Genomic DNA, 18191 nt, shown 5'->3' on the forward strand with positions numbered 1-18191 from the left:
CTATCTGTATGATTCCATCCATTCTATTTCAATGGCAGCTGATGTATAGAACTGCTGACTCCAAAACAATCCTCGAACATCTGGTTTGAAGATACACTTGCTGACTGTGACTGCACAAGCACGTGTCCACAATGAACCCATTTGCAATACCGTTGACAGCCGCCAAGGTGCGCAGTTTCCCAGCATGAGCCAGTGTCTGTCACATGATGCAAACTAAAGATGTCTGCGACGGAAGAGGACACGGAACTCAGAGATCTACTGATCCAAAACTTGGAAAACAGTGGTGTTTTGAATAAAATCAAGGTACTTTTCCTGTCTATTTCGAAACACGTTTAAAGTCTTTATGAGGCCGGAATAATCCCTGTCTCATACGGGACATATTTCGCTTTCTAAGCACAATGTTTGTTAGCAGCATAGCATAGGGATGCTAAAGTTGTTATGGGAACAAATGGACAACAGCCACTGTTGTGATAACATTGTGTTATGGCAGTGCGCCCTTGTCTTATTTTCTCTCATACCACCACTAAAGATGAGACCTACGGTGTCATTGTTTTTCTCGGCTGTTTTAATATTAAACGAATCATGCTTCTTAGTTAACCGGCAAGTCTGCAAAAGTCTCTTGGTTTATCTTATTTGGGCAAGGTGAGGAAGTCATCTAAAATGATCAGGCCACAAATAATCTGTAATATAATTCCTTTACCCCTCTATGGTTAAAACCACCTTTTTAGATCTTGTAATTGTACCGTATTTGTACATAATAGTGTTTCTTTATTGACTCTGCAGCTACAGTAACATCTCTGCAGTTTGAGCTGTACTGATCCCTGGTCTGTTTGGTGCTGTACTTTTATAAATATGTCGGACTAAAGGACATATGGACTGATGATACGTCTCTGGTTTACAGGCAGAGCTGCGTGCTGCTGTTTTTCTTGCCTTGGAGGAGCAGGACAAAGTTGAGGTAATTATAAAATATTATTTTGCTGATTAAATTATGTTAAATTCATTATATATATATATTTATTTTTTTGTTGTTGCATGAGTGCTCTGCAAGATCCAATGTATCATTTAGATGTCAACTCTTTTAAATAGAATAAAACCCCTCTTGTGAATGAAAACCTGAAAAAGTCCCTCAACACGAAGGATGGTAAGTTCAGATTCCAAAAAGTTTTGCTTTGATGAGATGATGACTTACGGGGGGAATACATGCATCACAACTTTTAGGATCTGAACAGGAAACACTGCATCATACACTTGCTGACTTTGTAAATTGTTAGAGAGAAAAATTGGGTATCAATCAATTTCTAAACGACTGAGGAACACACACTACCAGACTTTCATGTTTTTCTCAACTCACACAGAAACATACACATGCAACACCTCATTGTTAGAAGACGCATGACAAATGAAAACGAGGTCAAACATGTTTGATATCCTCCAACTGGATTGAATCGTAGTATGAAACTAAAAGAAAAGGAATCCGGTGTGGAGTTTTATAAACTTGCGTCGATTAGACTGCAAATCCAGGCAAAATATAGTGTGTTCCACTTCCAGCCTTTCATTTTTAAACTTAAAATATATGTAATATATATATATTATACACTACCATTCAAAAGTTTTTGATTGGTAAGATTTTTTTCTTCTGTTTTTAAATGTTAATGTTTCTGCTCACCAAGACTGCATTTATTTGATTATAACTATTTTTTTTACAATTTAAAATAACTGATTTCTATTTAAATATATTTTAAAATATTATTAATGTATTGGCAACGCTGAATTTTCAGCATCATTACTCCAGTCTTCAGTGTCACATGACCCTTCAGAAATCATTCTAATATGTTGATTTGATGCTCAAGAAACATTAATTATTATCATCAATGTTGAAACAGTGTAAAAAATCATCAGTATTTTTGATTAATAGACAGTTCAAAAGAACAGCATTTATCTGAAATGGAAGTCTTTTGTAATATTAATATTATACACTACCGTTGAAACGTTTGGGATCAGTTTAAAAAAAATTTTTTTTATACTTTTATTCAGCAAGGATGCATTAAATTGATCAAAAATGACAGTAAAGATATTTATAATGTTACAAAAGCTTTCTATTTCAGATGCTGTATTTTTGGTCAAATAAATGCAACCTTGGTGAACTGAAGAGACGACTTTACAGTATATACAGTGTCCAACTAGTTTTATTGCCAGCCAATTAAAGGCCCGGGATGAACTGTGTTTAAAAAATGATGAGAAAACAGAATAAATTCAGAAAAAGAAATAATCTAGTGCTTGTCTAAACTCTAGGCAAGGCATTACACGATTTAGACTTTTTAACAATGTTTAACAATATCTTTTATTTAATAAATATGCAAATAATGCATTTTCAGCTTGTGTTACTCTTCTTGCAGGGCGCTTGGTAGCCGGTCTCATCACTGACTTCCTGCAAGTCTTCAATTTAGACTTCACTCTCGCGGTGTTTCAGCCTGAAATTAGCACGGTACGTCAGTGTCGCATAATGCCCAACACTGTCATATATACGCAGTAAGATTTGAGCTGTCTTTCAGAAATTCATGCACGTGTGTTATGATATATTTTTTGATTGATTGATTTGAATGTGATGTACTGTATCCTCTGTGATCTAAAACTAACGTACCCTATTATGTGTTGTTTAGCTGAACGGGCTCGACAGTCGTGAAACTCTGTCTAAAGAGCTTGGCATCTCTGAATCGGAGGTGAATAAAAACGCCCCTCTCCTGCTAGAGTTGGTGAAGAGGGGCCGGCACAAGGACAAGACCTCCATTTTCACCGAGGTGATTTTTGATGCTCTTCATTTCAGCCGGTCTGACCAATCCATGCCTTTCAGATTGACTGACTCTCACTTTCTCTCCTGTCTCTTTACTCAGGAAGATCGGGTGACTGAGAGAACTTTTCCCAAGGTACTTTACCACCGCTATCTGGTCCACTCCATGCGTTATCTCTCTAGATCTCTCCGTAACCTGTTTTTGCACCCACACGTACAGTAAGCACAGGTAGGGTTGATGCACTCTCAGGAGCAGATCCAGTCTCAGACTAGTAATAGTGCTAACCCACTTATTTCACTTGTGGTTGGAGAGCACGTCTTGGGTTGATTCATATCACCGGTTCACCCCCACATCACAAACCCCAGGAGATTTATTCAGGTCACACAAGGGAAGCATGATGTAAATGAACATCTTTAAGTGGTGCTGCAAAAAAAGGTTTTCCTGTTAAGATACTTGTGCAAAACAAGCTTGTCCTACTTCTCGACTTTTTGTCTTGTTTTGCGGGCACTTTACGTGCGTTTGTTTAATCATGCCACTCGCGCTGCATGACTTCTGTCGTAACTTCACATACTATAGTCTCATGATTATACACTGTGATATCGTGTCTTGTTTTTAGGTGCTCAATGTGATTACCCCAAACATGTGATTTACATGAAAATAACAAATATACAATTTTATATATTTAAATATACATTTTAAATAATGTTTAATAGATCATTTAGATATTAGAGTGCAATCTGCAATGATTGTGTTCATGTTTGTGGATGTTTTTTAGGAATTATTGCCACGTCAAATTGCTGATGCCCGCAAGAAATTTGACAGTCATGACAAGGTAACTTTTTTTTTAATTACTTTATAATTAATACAATGTTCCCTTATAGTATAGAATTATTATTTATTTATAAAATAATAAGTATTCATTACTTTTTAGTTGTGTTATTATTCATTTGGTAATAATAATTTGGTAATTAATCACCATAGGATTAAAAAAAAAAAAAAAAATCTTCTTTTGTTTTGATTTGACAGAACAGAAGTGGGGAGATCAACAGAGATGCAGTTATTGGCATTATGGCCGATCTTTTCCCCCAGTTCAGCAGGTTTGTTTCTGCATTGTGGACTCTAGGAAATATCTGAACTTACCGGGACTGAAACCATCATGTATGTAACGACTGAGAGTGTTGACATCTTCCCACGTTGTTGGTTTGCTCTTCTGTAATCATGTCTGGTTGAGGTTCTTGTTGTTGTGGTCATGGCCTTTCTCATGACTTTGGGAACAGAGTGTATTTCAGAACGGTGGCGTGTTAGCGGCCCCTAAATTAATAACTAATGATCTTTACAACGGAAGTGAATCAATCAAAACTAACTTAAGCTGGACAATAACTTTATTCTAGAGCTGCTGTAAAGCCAGAACAATCTCTGTCACTGTAATCTCCTATTATCACTGTAAAGCTGCTTTGAAACTCTATATTGTTAAAAGCACTGTATAAATGAAGGGGACTTGACTATTTCGGCATACAAATCTGAATAAAGGAATAGTTCACTTCAAAATGAAAATTCTGTCATCATATACTCACCCTCAAGTTGTTTCAAACCTGTATTAATTTCTTCTGCTGAACACAAAGGAAGATATTTTGAAGAATGTCAGTAACCAAACAGTTAACTGGTCCCATTAACTTCCACAGTATAGGAAAAAAAATATACTGTGGAAGTCAATGGGATCCATCAACTGTTTGGTTACAGACATTCTTCAAAATATCTTCCTTTATTCAGCAGAAAGAAATTCATACAGGTTTGAAACAACTTGAGGGTGAGTATATGATGACAGAATTTTCATTTTGAAGTGAACTATTTAATGTGAAGGTCATTATAAAAGATCAATTTATAGTATTTATTGTTCTGTAGGTTTAGCCTAGTGCATTTATGCTGCGATTGCTATAAATTTCCACATTTCACTAATTTAATTTTTTTCACATTTGCATATAAAAAGAAACATGCTGGACAGTTACGTCACCGAGGAACTCCGAGCCAAAGGCAAGGACACAAACGATAGTAAGTTTGTAGTTGTCCACCATTTTAGGGTTGCACATTTCTTGTCATTCTTTGTAATAGTTGCTAATGTTTTGTCTTCCACTTCTTTCTGTTTTCTATAACTTTAACATAGCTATAGACTTTCAGGACTTCCTGGGAATGTACAAATGCTTCTTCATACAGTGTCGAAGTGTGGTAAGCGACCTTAAACGCGTTCGTTTTTTGTGATGTCTCTTGTGTAGCAATATAATGAGGTCCGTAATATCCTTTATAGGTTACCAGTGACAGTAGCGATGCACTTAACTCCTCGAGTAAAACGGCTGAAGATAGAGTCATTTCATCTTCCGCCAGCAAGGTAAACTGACTTCCTGTCCTTCTGTGTTTGTTTTTCTGTCTCTGCTTATCTTTCTCACACACACTTTCCCCTCACCTTCTGACTAGATTATAATCTTTGATCTTTGTTGAATATCAAATATGAGTTGCTTTTTGTCGTGTCTAATATTCTGTCTTTCACACACCTGTCTATTTATAAAAAATAAATAAAAAAAGGAATGAGACCACAAAGCCAAAGCTGGCTTATAACCTGTATACGTGCAAATCCCGCAATATGTTATTAAACATTTCTGTTTTATAGCATGCACAATTTTCATTTAGAAAATTTTACATTTTCATCTCTTTTTAATTTTAATTTCATCCAGCCCGTTAAGTTTAACCCTAAAACCTAATTTGTTTTATGACCAGAAGATGCGTGTAGTGATAGGTAGCAGTGTTTCCTGTAGCAGAGTGATTCATCAGCATATCTTATATCGTTCATCTAGATGGTGGGTGATGTACAATAGTAATTTCATGCAGTCATTGTATTTTGACTCACAAAGGGAAAGGGGTTTTACCACAGCGCAGGCAAGCGGCTTTGACCTGCACAGAATGTAGTCTCACACAACAACGTGATTGTTTTCAATTAAGATTTATACACACACATGCCCTCGCTAGATTTATTGATTTTTATTCATTTTGGGCCATAATCTAAAAAATATCTGCATATACAGTGCCGGTCAAAAGTTTGGAAGCATTACTATTTTAAAAGGTTTTGAAAGAATTCTCATATGATCATCAAGCCTGCATTTATTTTATAAAAAATACAGTAATAGTGTGAAAAATGTATACAATTTAAAATAGTGGTTTTCTATTTTTAATGTACCGGTACTTTAAAACATAATTTATTTCTATGACGCAAAGCTGACTTTTCATCAGCATCATTGCTCCAGTCTTCAGCGTCACATGATCCTTCAGAAATCATTCTGTCAATAAATCATATGCTGATTTATTATCAATAATAAATTATTGATTTTATTATTGATTTATTATTGATTTATTATCAATAATAAAAGCTGCGGCTTAACTTAAAGTTACAAAAGAAAAGCAATTATTTAAAATATATTTTGTAGCAATATACACACACTACTGCTCAAAAGTTTGGGTCAGTAATTTATTCTTCTTTCTTTTGTTTTTAGCAAGTATGTGTTAAATTGAAAAAGTGATAGTAACGATTTATATTGTTAGAAAAGATTTCTATTTTAAATAAATGCTGTTCTTTTTAACTTTTTATTTATCAATGAATCCTGAAAAAAGTATCAGAGGTTATAAAAAAAATATTAAGCAGCACAACTGGTTCCAACATTGATTATAAATTAGCATATTGGAATGATTTCTGAAGGATCATGTGACGCTGAAGACTGGAGTAATGATGATGAAAATTTAGCTTTGCATCACAGAAATAAATTATGTTTTAAAGTATATTAAAATAGAAAAAAACTATTCTGTTTTTTTAGATTTAATTTTATTTAATAATTCAAATAGTGTTTATTATGGGCCTAAATGAAAGAAAATTAAAATAAATACATAAAAGCCTATTAATTGTTAGAAATGAATCACTTCTCCCCAAATTTCATGTCAGTGAAAGTGAATAGATATAGGTCTTGTGTCATCAACGTTTGCCTGCATTTGTTTGTTGCTTGCAGTCATCTGTGCATTTTCAGTTTTCTGTGCATCCTGTAGCAGGTCATCCTGTTTTGTTGGTTTTTGTACTCGTCTCCTTCCAAATCTGTGTATGATTTAGTGAGGCTAGTGTCACTGTTGTATAAGGGAAGCTGATGGTTGTATTCTGGTGCTCAGATACCCAGGTATAAAGGATTTGTTAAACACAGTTCAGCGCAGGAAGAAAATGCTGGCCCAAAGGTAAAGCACAACTCTGATCCAGGAGCGTTTGATCAGCTCAACCATGTGGCTTTCTTTAGGTCACATACATGATTCATAAATGGATGTTGTCTGCACACATTTGGCTGTTGCTGAGTAACCATCATGCCAACATTTAGATTTGTGCCTCTTTCCATTATTCTTATCACATGTGCAAGTCACATTCATGTCCCTAAACACAATTACTGCTTATTATTAGTCAAGATGGAGATGCAGAAAGCACTTATAATGTGTAATGGTGCTAAACGTAGCCCATGGTTGAATTGAAACCATTTTAGCACTTGATATAGTGAACTGGCTATTGCAGAGCAGATTTAAGCTAATCCACAATAAAAACGAGATCAGTCTTAAAAAAAAAAAAAAAAACTTTTAGGGCTAATAGTGTGATTTATATTTTAACACTTACTAACACCTTTGGCTTCTTTGAACAGTTTACCAGATTATCTGCATGTGTCGTCGACTCGTCTAATCACTTACTTTTGGATAATGTGCACTAATTCTGAAACATTTCATCTCAAGTAAAAACCCTCTTTTGAACGTCGTTCTATGCGACCTAATGGATCACTTTGCGTGGGTTGAATGACGCTGCATTTTTGTTCAGCTGTCTAACCCTAACCCTACTGTTGAAGGTTAACATTGATGTGGGCCAGTTTCAGAATGGGCATTTTGACAACCCACTGTTCTTGTAACTTAAGTCAAATGTTCTTTCCTTTTAATCTTTTAATCCTCTATTAACAGGAAAATCCAGGCAATTTTACTTGAGAGTGTCATGTTTTAAAACTACGAGGGTGAATTCACTTTTTCTTATTTTTTTCTTGCTTATAATACACCACTCGTAAACGTAACACTCAAATGAATTACGGGATACCGTTGGTTCCAAACTGAATCGTACCTGTAGTTACTTTGCATGAGCATATCAGGTGATGCTCTTTGTTCATGTTGATCAGATGAAATCTGTTGCTTGTGGTGATTATTTTGCCTCTTTGCCATAGGCTGGAGACAGAAGACCTGGTGAAACACTGGGGTCTCAGAAGAACAGAGGGTCTGTTCAAGTGTTTGAAGAGTCAGAGGAGGGATTGGGAGATGGGAAAAACCTTCCCACCCCACTGAGGAAAGCACTGGAATTTGGACTGGAGGATGAGGATGAGGAAGGAGACTCGTTCTTCGATGATCCTCTTCTTAAACCTCAGAAGACCTATGGCTGGTAAGGATGCCTTCACTAGGAGAAATCAACAATCATGGCTTCTCATGTAGACCATTCACACTGACAAAGTATCAGGAAGTCATTCATTTTAAATGAAAGTTGGGAATTATAGGTGACATTATATTGACTGCAACTCGAAAATGAAAATGACTGCATTCAGAAAATGAAGACATAAATTGTTTAATTTAGAAATCTCAATGTAAATGTAAATATATAAATCACTGTTTAAAATGACAAATAAATAAACTAGGGCTGCATAGCGATTAATCGCAACTAATCGTTTGCAGAATAAAAGTTTTTGTTTACATCATATATGTGTGTGTACTGTGTATAATAATTATGTATATATAAATACTCAAACATGCATGTATAATTAAAAATATTTATATATTTACTATTTATATATTAAGTATTTATAATTATATTTAAATATAAAAATGTATATAAACATGTAAATATTTTTTAAATATATACATGCATGTGTGTGTATTTATAAATACATAATTATTTTACACAGTAACACACATATATACGATGTAAACAAAGAAATTCTGCAAACGATTAGTTGCGATTAATCGTTATGCAGTCGTTAATGTTCATGCCTAAAATGAACAAACTGTTTATTTAAATCATAGTTAAAATGTTAGTTAAATGTAACAATAAAATAAATGTAAAAAAAAATGTAATGTTCCCAAGTGTAAACTGTCCAACGGCATGTTATTTTGCTCAGATGGCAGATAGAAAAGCATTTGGCAAAAGCATAAAGAAGAGCAATTTGTAAATACTATATATACAAATTAAATTAGTATGTTAAACAATTTATATGTCTTTTGTTACATACAACTGCATTTTTAAAAAACATGAATTAAATTAACGGTTTCAAATACATATTTAATTGTCAGTTTGAAAAGTTTTTTTATTTTTTATGTAAATGAATACATTGATAATTACCTACTAATCCTCTACATGTTGGAAACTTGACAGCTTGAGGCCATCTACACTGGACGCGAGTAAGCGACATGTGCAAATCCATTTGTGCTTTGTGTCAGAAGTAGCACGAGCACTTGAAGTACGTCAGAAATAGAACTGGCCGAGAATTGTTGTCGCATTGCATCTAGTGTAGACAGCATCACTATTATAATGGCTTCTATGTGCTTTTGTCTGCTATAGCCGCTCGCGTTCAGTGTAGACACGGTGTAATGCATTTGAATACTGCGTGTAGGTAGAAATGCCTAACCAACAGTACAGCATCCTCAAGCCATTTAATTGCTGTCGGTGTGATCGCATTTATCACAGTCCTGGTTTGAGTGTCATTGTGGGAGCAGATTTTCATTCAGAGCTTTGAACAAGGACCGTTTCAGTGCCCACATGTTCTACTTAGACTGAGAAAGCAAATAAAATTGAAATGATCTAAACCACTGACACCTTTGATAGTAATTTCAGAAACATTCATCTGGGTTCTTTTTGTTTTTGAAGCACATAACTGTACTTCATTTTTTACAGTTTAAATATTAAAAAAAACACCCTTAAGTTACAATTATAAACAAAGACCTGAAAAAACTGCTTGAAGATGAGATACAGAGACGTGTTTTTGTGTTTCTGACCTGCGTCTTCTCCTTTTCTTAATCCCACACGTGCAAACAGTGGTTTATCTTCGACAGATAAGCTTTATTCAGGACAGAGACATTCTGAAAAAAGCTATTCTCAAAAAGAGTAAGTACTTCCTGTTTTCTGAGTGTATATGTATTTTTACTATGATTTTGACTAGGACACATAACGGGTAGACCTTGGAGCTTTGTTGTATGTTGCACCTTGTCCCTCTTTTGCTTTTTGCTCCTGTCGCTCTCTCTGTAACCGTGTCTGTGCTCTGTCTGCTTCCCCCTCCTGAGAAGTCATCCCTGGCAGAGGGAAGGAAGCCTGTCAGGGCGATCCTTATCCCAAATGAGGAGGGGCACTAGCCTCAATGAGTGAGTGTGCATGGAGTGATCACGCTGCCGTTCAAGCCCACTGCATCCATCTTAAAGGATTAGTTCACTTTAAAAAAAACTTTTGCTGATAATTTACTCACCCCGATGTCATCCAAGATGTCCATGTCTTTCTTTCTTCAGTCGAAAAGAAATTAAGGTTTTTGATGAACACATTTCTCCATATAATGGACGTCAATGGGCCCCAAACGGTTCAAGGTCCAGATGACAGTGTCAGCGCCGCTTCAACGGGCTTTAAACGACACCAGACGATGAATACGGGTCTTATCTAGCGAAACCATCCTCATTTCAAAAATAAATAAAAAAGTTTAACTTTTATAAGCACAAATGCTCGCCTTGCTCTGTTCTGTGATGCGCGTTCGTGACGTCACGTAATACACAATTACATTGTAAAGGTCAATTACATTGTAAAGGTCACGCTTGACGAGTCAGTGTTTACAGATGTGCGGAAGGAGGACCATACACACATATTCAAATGTCTTTGTGTCAGTTTATCGTTTAAAATGCCCATCTCGTGTGCGTATCCTGGGTGTTGTAATAGTAAAAAAGCCTAAAAGAAAATGTACATCAGGACAGAAATGTTTTACTTTTCATAGAAGCGTGACGAACGCGCATCACAGAACAGAGCAAGGCGAGCATTTGTGCTTATAAAAGTTAAACTTTTTTATTTATTTTTGAAATGAGGATGGTTTCGCTAGATAAGAGCCGTATTCATCGTCTGGTGTCGTTTAAAGCCCGTTGAAGCGGCGCTGACACTGTCATCTGGACCTTGAACCGTTTGGGGCCCATTGACGTCCATTATATGGAGAAATGTGTTCATCAAAAACCTTCATTTCTTTTCGACTGAAGAAAGAAAGACATGGACATCTTGGATGACATCGGGGGGAGTAAATTATCAGCAAAAGTTTTTTTTAAAGTGAACTAATCCTTTAACCCATGGGTGCAAAATCAGGCTGTTCACCCCACTGGGGTTCATAACGCAGCAGAATACAGTGGTCAGTTCAGTTTTAGAGAGCTAAAGCTTACACACAGAGAAACAATCGCATTCAATAACTGAACCGCCTACTTACAATTTTCAAGACTCACACATATGTTTTAGAGCTTGACTAATTAAATAATGTCTTTATTAAGTTACTGTGATGAGACTGTGATGCCATTTGATATTCACTTTCATTACAAGTGCTGTTTGCGGCTATCACAATTTTGTGATCTAGTTCTTACCACAACGCCATTACCCGATACTAGAAACTCCAATAACTGGTACCAAAATTACAGGCGTACTACAGTCATAATAGTCTTTTAAAAACCTTTTATCCTTTTCGTTTCTTTCCTTGTCTGCATGTTTCCTATGTATCTGCTTAATATCCCTGACCTTTTCTTCTGGGTGTCATGTGTATGTGTGGATGAACATACAATGTTGCTCTGTCTGGCCTCAGCCTGTCTGCTATAGGCAGTGATAAAGAGGGAGATGGAGAGGACATGCTCTCTGACTGTGATAACAGGCCCAGACCTGACTTTAAGCCCAGGTGAGCTGGGATCATTCCTGTCTGTCTCCTGCCATTTAACTTCCCTCGCCGTCCACTTCTCATATGGATGTCAGCTCGCTTTACAAAGTGCATGCAGGCTCATCCCGTCTGTTTTTCAGGAGAGAAGGCTCGGGCAGCGGTTTAGGAAGAGCTTTCACCACAGACGCGCAGCTAAAGAGCGCGGGAGGATCCGTCTCTGCCGAGAGCAGCCGAAAAGATCATTCATCTGACAAGAATGGTAGCAAGCCGCTTGTGAAATCGATCACGGTTCCTTCTCAGATGATTCTGGATCGATAGAAATCGAACGCTAAATATGATTATTTAAAAGTGCATATAAAAACTGTGGCTTCAGAGATGGGAAAAAGTTTGAATATGCTTTATTTTACATCTTAAAAAAAACATGAAAGGATGAAAAAAAAAACATGAACTAAATATTTAAAGGGCATGAACGTATTTGCACAGAAATTAGGTCAGTCTGAACCATTTCCATTACACTAAATGAAAGCTGCAGAGCTGTGTTTGATATTGTTAAACCCACTTCTATTTGTGGGCGGAGCTGACGTATTTTAGTGTGCCATTTATGCATAATCTTTACCCCATCCTAAATTTATGAATCATCTGAGTCAGATCCTCACTCTCTGAATTGAAATTGAATCAACTCACAAAGTGCATAAAGAATCCCCTGACTGAAATGATTTTGACAGTAATATCTTTTCTCCTTGATTGTTGTCTTAGGTTCATCTAGTTCTAAAGATAAGGGTGTCAAAGACTTTCCCGCACCAAATGAGAAAGCCGGATCCCTTTTGCTGGGTAGGAACTCATCAGTCATTATATATTATTTTTCAATGACTTGAACAGCAAACAACCCGTCTAAATGTCACATCTCATTTTTTATTTCTTTTAAACATGCTTAGCAGATGAAGACTATCTGGACTATTACGATGACTTCAACAGGTAAAGACTGCGCATTAGGTGTTTCACTGGTCCCATGTTATTTTGCCCATGTTATTCTGATCTCTCTGGTTTCTCTTCAGTCATCGCTCTGAAAACTCGAAGAGTGAAGTGAGCATCGATGAGGAAATAGAGGAGGTCTCGATAGAAGGGCCTGACATCAGTGATAAGGTATTGTTGTCTCCAGCCTCAATATTTCTCTTGACATTGCATCTCAAACCTGGTTTCAAAAGGATTTTAAATGATCTTGATTGTATTTGAGATAAACTATTCCAATAATAAAGCTTGTGAAGGATGTCAGGTAATTATGTTCCCACTTCACAATTCTGTGAGGGACAAATGTTAACAGTGCCCTTATTGATAAGCGTCCATTGTGTAAAAGGCAAGAAGTGGGATGTTTTGTAAATGGAAAATCTGGGTGGTTAAAGAGGCCCGATGAGGAAGTGGCTTTTAACAGTTTGACCTTGACTGTGATTTAGCATCTTATTGATTTGGTTTCTCTCACTTTTTCTTTCTTGTAGCTTGATGAAATCACTCAGGATCTGAGCGTCTCGCAGATAAGTTTGGGTGCAGACTACATGGAAGATGTTGCTTGACATCTAACTGTCAGTTCCTTATTTTGTACTTTATGTATTTATGGATTTAGTTGACTTAATAAATAAATAATCAGCGTCTGACTGTTGCCTCTTCCTGTTTTTGTTTTTGTTTTTTTAATTGCCATGACAAAAAATCTATGGAAGGACAGAAATGAAAGAAAAGAAATTTGAGTTCTCATTAAAAACAACAACAATTAATAAGTTGTGTAACCGTTTTAAAGTCAGTGAGAGTGTTGTAGAATTGCCACTGAAATAAGACTTTGAACTGTGCATAAAGCATTGAAAGCAAATGTCTTTAGTTCTACACGTGTGTCATGCAGCTTTGATGGTCTGACGTTCAAACATACCTCACATGTTCCTGTACAGCCGCGTGAAGCGCCACCTCCGCTTTACAGGTCAGATCATTGTCATTCTTCTTATGTAGCGTGGCCCTGCCCAAGCTGTCTTTCCTCATCAGAAACCAGAGGGAACAGAAGTCAGAAACCTCACCCTGCGTTCCGATAAACTTGTTTGTGTAGATACGGGTAAGTCGCTTCTTTTTTTGTTTGTTTGTTTCAGTCACATGCTACATTTTTATTTGTAAATGCAAGTCAGTGCCTTTTTTGTTTTATTACCTACATATTTAATTATGCAGACTGGAGATTTATGTTACAAAATAGATTTTCATCGCAAATGCAACAAATTAGAATCAATTTATATTTAAATTGGAAGGTTTTAGTGTGCATTCAAGTGAGACACTTCACTTTATTGGCCCTTTAGGGGAAAGACTTAAGTGCTTTTGTCTGAAAATACTTTTTTTGAAATACACCTTTTTCCGAGAAATGAATGGATCTGCTTAATTCTGTATGCCAGTTACTACTTAAGTCATGAACCACATTCTGAAAACAATAACAACCCTGTAAAGACTATTTACATATTTGTATGCCTTAGTTCCTCTAAGTTTTTTTCCATGTGCACAAAGCACTTTCTTTGTATGTGTTCTTGAATTAACAAAGCCCCTGTTAAACAACTATGACATGCAATCATAAAAATACGCTGTTATGATTATTGTTTGGATCTATGATAAGCGCAGAGTTTTTTTTTTTTTTTTTTTTTTTTTTTTTTTTTTACTTTAAGCTTTTTATGTTTCCTGGAACCTGTGTGACATGACCTAATCAGATGTCCGGCTTTCCATGTTTGATGCTTGCTGTAAAACGTATGAATGCATGAAAAGTAGTAATTTGGTTGAGAAATGCTACGCTTTTTCTAGACGAACATCCTCTCCAGGACTAATGGCCACTAAATAGGTCGTATGCATTGAATCTCTTGCTGTGCATGTGACCTGATTTTCTGCAGATATCCTCTTTCTGCAAAGATAGAACGTCAAACTACAAAGACATGTTTGCACATGAGCTTTTTCCTGGTGTGGAGGGAATTGTTGGATTTAACCTAATCTGTCATAGAATTCACACTCGCATATTAAAAATGTATATGACCGACCAAAGGATGACAAACTTCTGCCTCTGCATTCTTAGAAAAACTATTTAAGAACAAAACTGTTCGTTTTTTATTTATTTTAATATCACTCATATTCTAGTCTAATATTATTAGCCTTTTTTATATATATTTTTACTTTATTGAGAGAGAGAGACGGAGAGAGAGGAGGACAGGATCGATACCCGTGCGAGGACTCTCAAACTCACCCGAACTGCGCTGTATCTGATCGCTTGGATGTCCAATATTGTTATTAAACAAGCATCTTATTCAATTATATTTTAAAATCTGGTGGAATATACCATCTTTAAACTTACTTAGTGCCACTTTAGATTTCAGTCAAGTGGTTTTATCTTGACACGTGAGCTCAATTTCGACTGATGTTCTTATTCTTTCCTTTCCTAACAGTCTGAAAAGATGGACACGTATGATTATCCCTACACTGAAGACTACAACAACACCACCCCTGATTATCCAGACATCGAGGAGCCGTGTTCGAACGAGCGCATTGTCCACATTGAGAACTTCCTCCAGTTGTTCATTCACCCCATCATTTGTTGTGCCGGTTTCATCGGCAACACCCTCGTGATCTTGACGTATGCCCTCTACAAGCGGACCAAGTCCATGACGGACGTGTACCTGCTGAACGTGGCCATCGCTGACATCCTGTTTGTGGTCGCCCTGCCGTTGATCATCTACAGCGAGCAGTACGGATGGACCATGGGGAACTTGTCCTGCAAGCTGCTGCGTGGCATCTACAGTGTGAACCTGTACAGCGGCATACTGCTCCTAGCTTGCATCAGTGGAGACCGCTACCTTGCCATCGTGCAAGCCCGCCGCTCTTACCGGCTGCGTTCAAGCACTCTGCTTTACAGCCATCTAATCTGTGCAGCCGTCTGGATTCTGGCCTTGCTCCTCTCCCTTCCCACCTTTGTGTTTTATGAGCGTTACCAACCTGTCCCAATTCAACACAGCCATGAAAACAGTACAGACAGTCACAAAGACAACATCCCATATGTGTGCTACTTCTTGTTTAATTCGAACGAGACGGCAATTGCGATGAAAACCGGCGTGCCCAGCTCTCAGGTGGTGATGGGTTTCTTATTGCCGCTTCTGATCATGGGATTCTGTTACTCCAGCGTCATCGTCACTCTCCTTCGGGCCAAGAACTTCCAGAGACACAAGGCCGTGCGTGTGGTCCTCACCGTGGTCTTTGTGTTTGTGGTCTGCCATATGCCTTACAATATAGCGCTGTTGTATTACACCATCAACATGTTTGAAACGCAGGAATGCAGCCACGATGAGGCCGTCTCATTGACCATGTCCATCACGAGAAGCCTGGCGTACCTGCACTCTTGTCTCAACCCCCTGCTGTACGCCTTCATCGGAGTGAACTTCAGAAACCACTTCCGTAAGATCCTACGGGACATCTGGTGCTTGGGGAAGAACTACATGTCAGCGAGGCGGTCCTCACGCTTCACCACTGACATGTACCTTTCCACACGGCGCTCTGTGGACGGCTCGACCAATGACAATGGCACTTCGTTTACCATGTGATCGAGTGCTGATTAAGGGCCACACACAGCATTGTAACTGACAGACTGATTAGTATCAGTCAAAAATGATCTTCATGTTGTTCCAAACCGGTATGACTTTCTTTTGTGTTCGTGTTTTGACTGGAACAACATGATGGGAAGTAAATTATGACAGCATTTTTTAAGGAATTTATTTTTCCTTTGATATTTTTGAAGCAAATGAGGGAAAAGTGACAATCACATACAAACCATTTCCAGATGAGATCAATGTGGTTGTTCCTTCTTTGCAATGTGTAAAAATAGCAAAATGTAAAAAGTCCTCTGTATACAAATAATTTTTTCAATTGAAGTGCACTATATGTAGGACTCATGCAGAATATTATTATTTTTCTATTTGTACTGTACTATTTACCTGTTGTACACATTATCTGTAACGATGCCCAATGTACCCGAGATATAAACAGTGTTTTATCGAAATAAATTAGGCAAAGTATTACAAAACAAATATAATGAAGGGTGACATTCTGAAATGAGAACAAGTGCTTCTTTTATAATTCACCAAAGCCCATCTCTGTAACTAATAAGTCAAAAAAAAAAAAAATTAGTTTGTCTCTCCTGCAATAATGCATGAATATTATTTCTGATCTAACATTTCACATTTTTTGACACTCATATACGTTTGGGTGTTATTGTTTCTACTAGAAGTCAAGCACACAAAAGACTTGCACAATGACTTTTGAGACTGTACCTTGTTTTTTTACCTGGATACACCTTCTCTTACCCATTTGCATTAGCCTGTCCTCTACAAAAACGAGTCCCCCGTCGGTTACATGTTAATGTTTCAGTTATGTACCGTATTTCCACATTGTTTTCCTTTCTTTTCTCCAATTTTAAAGTTACAGGTTGTGTTTATTGTCTCGTTCGCTCAAGCTCATAATTGCAGGTTGATGTTTTCTTTGCGTATCTTTACGTTTGTGCCTCTTTTACCCAAGTTTAGGGTTACAGGTTAACATATTGTGTTTCCCAAAAAAATCAAGCTTACGGTTAACTACTTTGCTTCAGAATGAACTTCTCTATTACAGAAAGAACACAGAACAACTTCTATTTGTTTTGTCGTGTCCCTATTCTAAGCTCACTTCTACAATCTATATTTCTAGAAGTGCATTAATAACACCTTTCAACCATTTAGTCCTAATTTGTGTCTGTGTGATTTATAGACCGAACTCTCACAGCTTTTACTGTCCTTCACAGAAAATGAAGCTTTTGGAGCTGCATGAGGGTAAGTAAATGATGACTGAATTTTTTCATATTATTTTTTTAGGTTAACTACCCCAAAAAAACTTTGTTAGGATCTTGTGATCCTCAACATGTTTTCTGTGTAACACTGTCCTTGTTAAAATGAGAGATTGTGGTGCTGAGTAAAAGCATCCTCTGTTGCCCCCTATTGGTGTTGAACATAAGAGCACAGATAGTTATTTATTGCCGCTCAAAAACTATAGACATAACAGAGACAAACATAACCAAAATGTCAAGGAACCTGCTATTTTATTAAAATAAAATATAAAAAATCCTATCGTGACAGATAGCTGTTGCTATGTGAAAATGATCATTAATCAACATCTTTATTCACAGATTTTTACAGCCCATTTTAGTTCGCAGGGGCTGGTTTGTAAAACTAAGTTTAAAACAATGCATGAACGAGATTTATAGAGTGTGGGGAAATATAAAAAAAATCTTAATAAATTGCTTTAATAAAGTTAATAAAGCGAAATAAAGTTAGCTGTCATCTCTCTGTGATATTTTATACCCTGTCACGATGCATTCTAATTACATTTACACGATAAATAATTT

At 36.8% G+C, this 18191-nt stretch overlaps 2 protein-coding genes across 13 annotated transcripts; both read left to right on the forward strand.

Moving 5' to 3' along the window:
• The first annotated feature begins 30 nt into the window (after positions 1 to 30).
• On the forward strand, positions 31 to 13457 carry cep43 (centrosomal protein 43). Of its 12 annotated transcripts, none has more exons than XM_079639752.1 (21): positions 151 to 303; positions 902 to 955; positions 1087 to 1141; positions 2397 to 2485; positions 2661 to 2798; positions 2892 to 2924; positions 3565 to 3621; positions 3816 to 3886; positions 4777 to 4838; positions 4951 to 5012; positions 5092 to 5172; positions 6990 to 7052; positions 8063 to 8274; positions 9919 to 9987; positions 10167 to 10241; positions 11696 to 11785; positions 11905 to 12023; positions 12521 to 12595; positions 12703 to 12739; positions 12820 to 12907; positions 13258 to 13457. In XM_079639752.1, exons 1-21 carry the CDS (start codon positions 220 to 222, stop codon positions 13330 to 13332), a joined length of 1689 nt encoding a protein of 562 aa, XP_079495878.1. In that variant the 5' UTR covers positions 151 to 219; the 3' UTR covers positions 13333 to 13457. The 12 variants fall into 12 exon arrangements, with proteins under 12 accessions (XP_079495879.1, XP_079495882.1, XP_079495884.1 ...); XM_079639748.1 differs by having other exon boundaries at positions 152 to 303; positions 12700 to 12739; positions 13258 to 13452; XM_079639753.1 differs by lacking the exon at positions 6990 to 7052 and having other exon boundaries at positions 31 to 303; positions 12700 to 12739; positions 13258 to 13448.
• On the forward strand, positions 13306 to 16927 carry ccr6a (chemokine (C-C motif) receptor 6a). The gene is made up of 3 exons (XM_079639760.1): positions 13306 to 13341; positions 13757 to 13856; positions 15214 to 16927. The coding sequence occupies exon 3, from the start codon at positions 15223 to 15225 to the stop codon at positions 16360 to 16362; it is 1140 nt and encodes a 379-aa protein (XP_079495886.1). The 5' UTR covers positions 13306 to 13341; positions 13757 to 13856; positions 15214 to 15222; the 3' UTR covers positions 16363 to 16927.
• The last annotated feature ends 1264 nt before the right edge of the window (positions 16928 to 18191 follow it).

This window comes from Phoxinus phoxinus (assembly GCF_949152265.1).
Source record: "Phoxinus phoxinus genome assembly, chromosome: 16".
Lineage (NCBI taxonomy): Eukaryota > Metazoa > Chordata > Actinopteri > Cypriniformes > Leuciscidae > Phoxinus > Phoxinus phoxinus.

Excerpts from the sequence above, each read along its gene's own strand:
- cep43 (XM_079639748.1), top strand. The coding sequence starts at position 220 with ATGTCTGCGACGGAAGAGGACACGGAACTCAGAGATCTACTGATCCAA. Across the intron at positions 1,142-2,396 it reads GTCCCTCAACACGAAGGATG|GGCGCTTGGTAGCCGGTCTC; the intron begins GTAAGTTCAGAT and ends CTCTTCTTGCAG. Across the intron at positions 11,786-11,904 it reads AGACCTGACTTTAAGCCCAG|GAGAGAAGGCTCGGGCAGCG; the intron begins GTGAGCTGGGAT and ends TCTGTTTTTCAG.
- ccr6a (XM_079639760.1), top strand. The coding sequence starts at position 15,223 with ATGGACACGTATGATTATCCCTACACTGAAGACTACAACAACACCACC.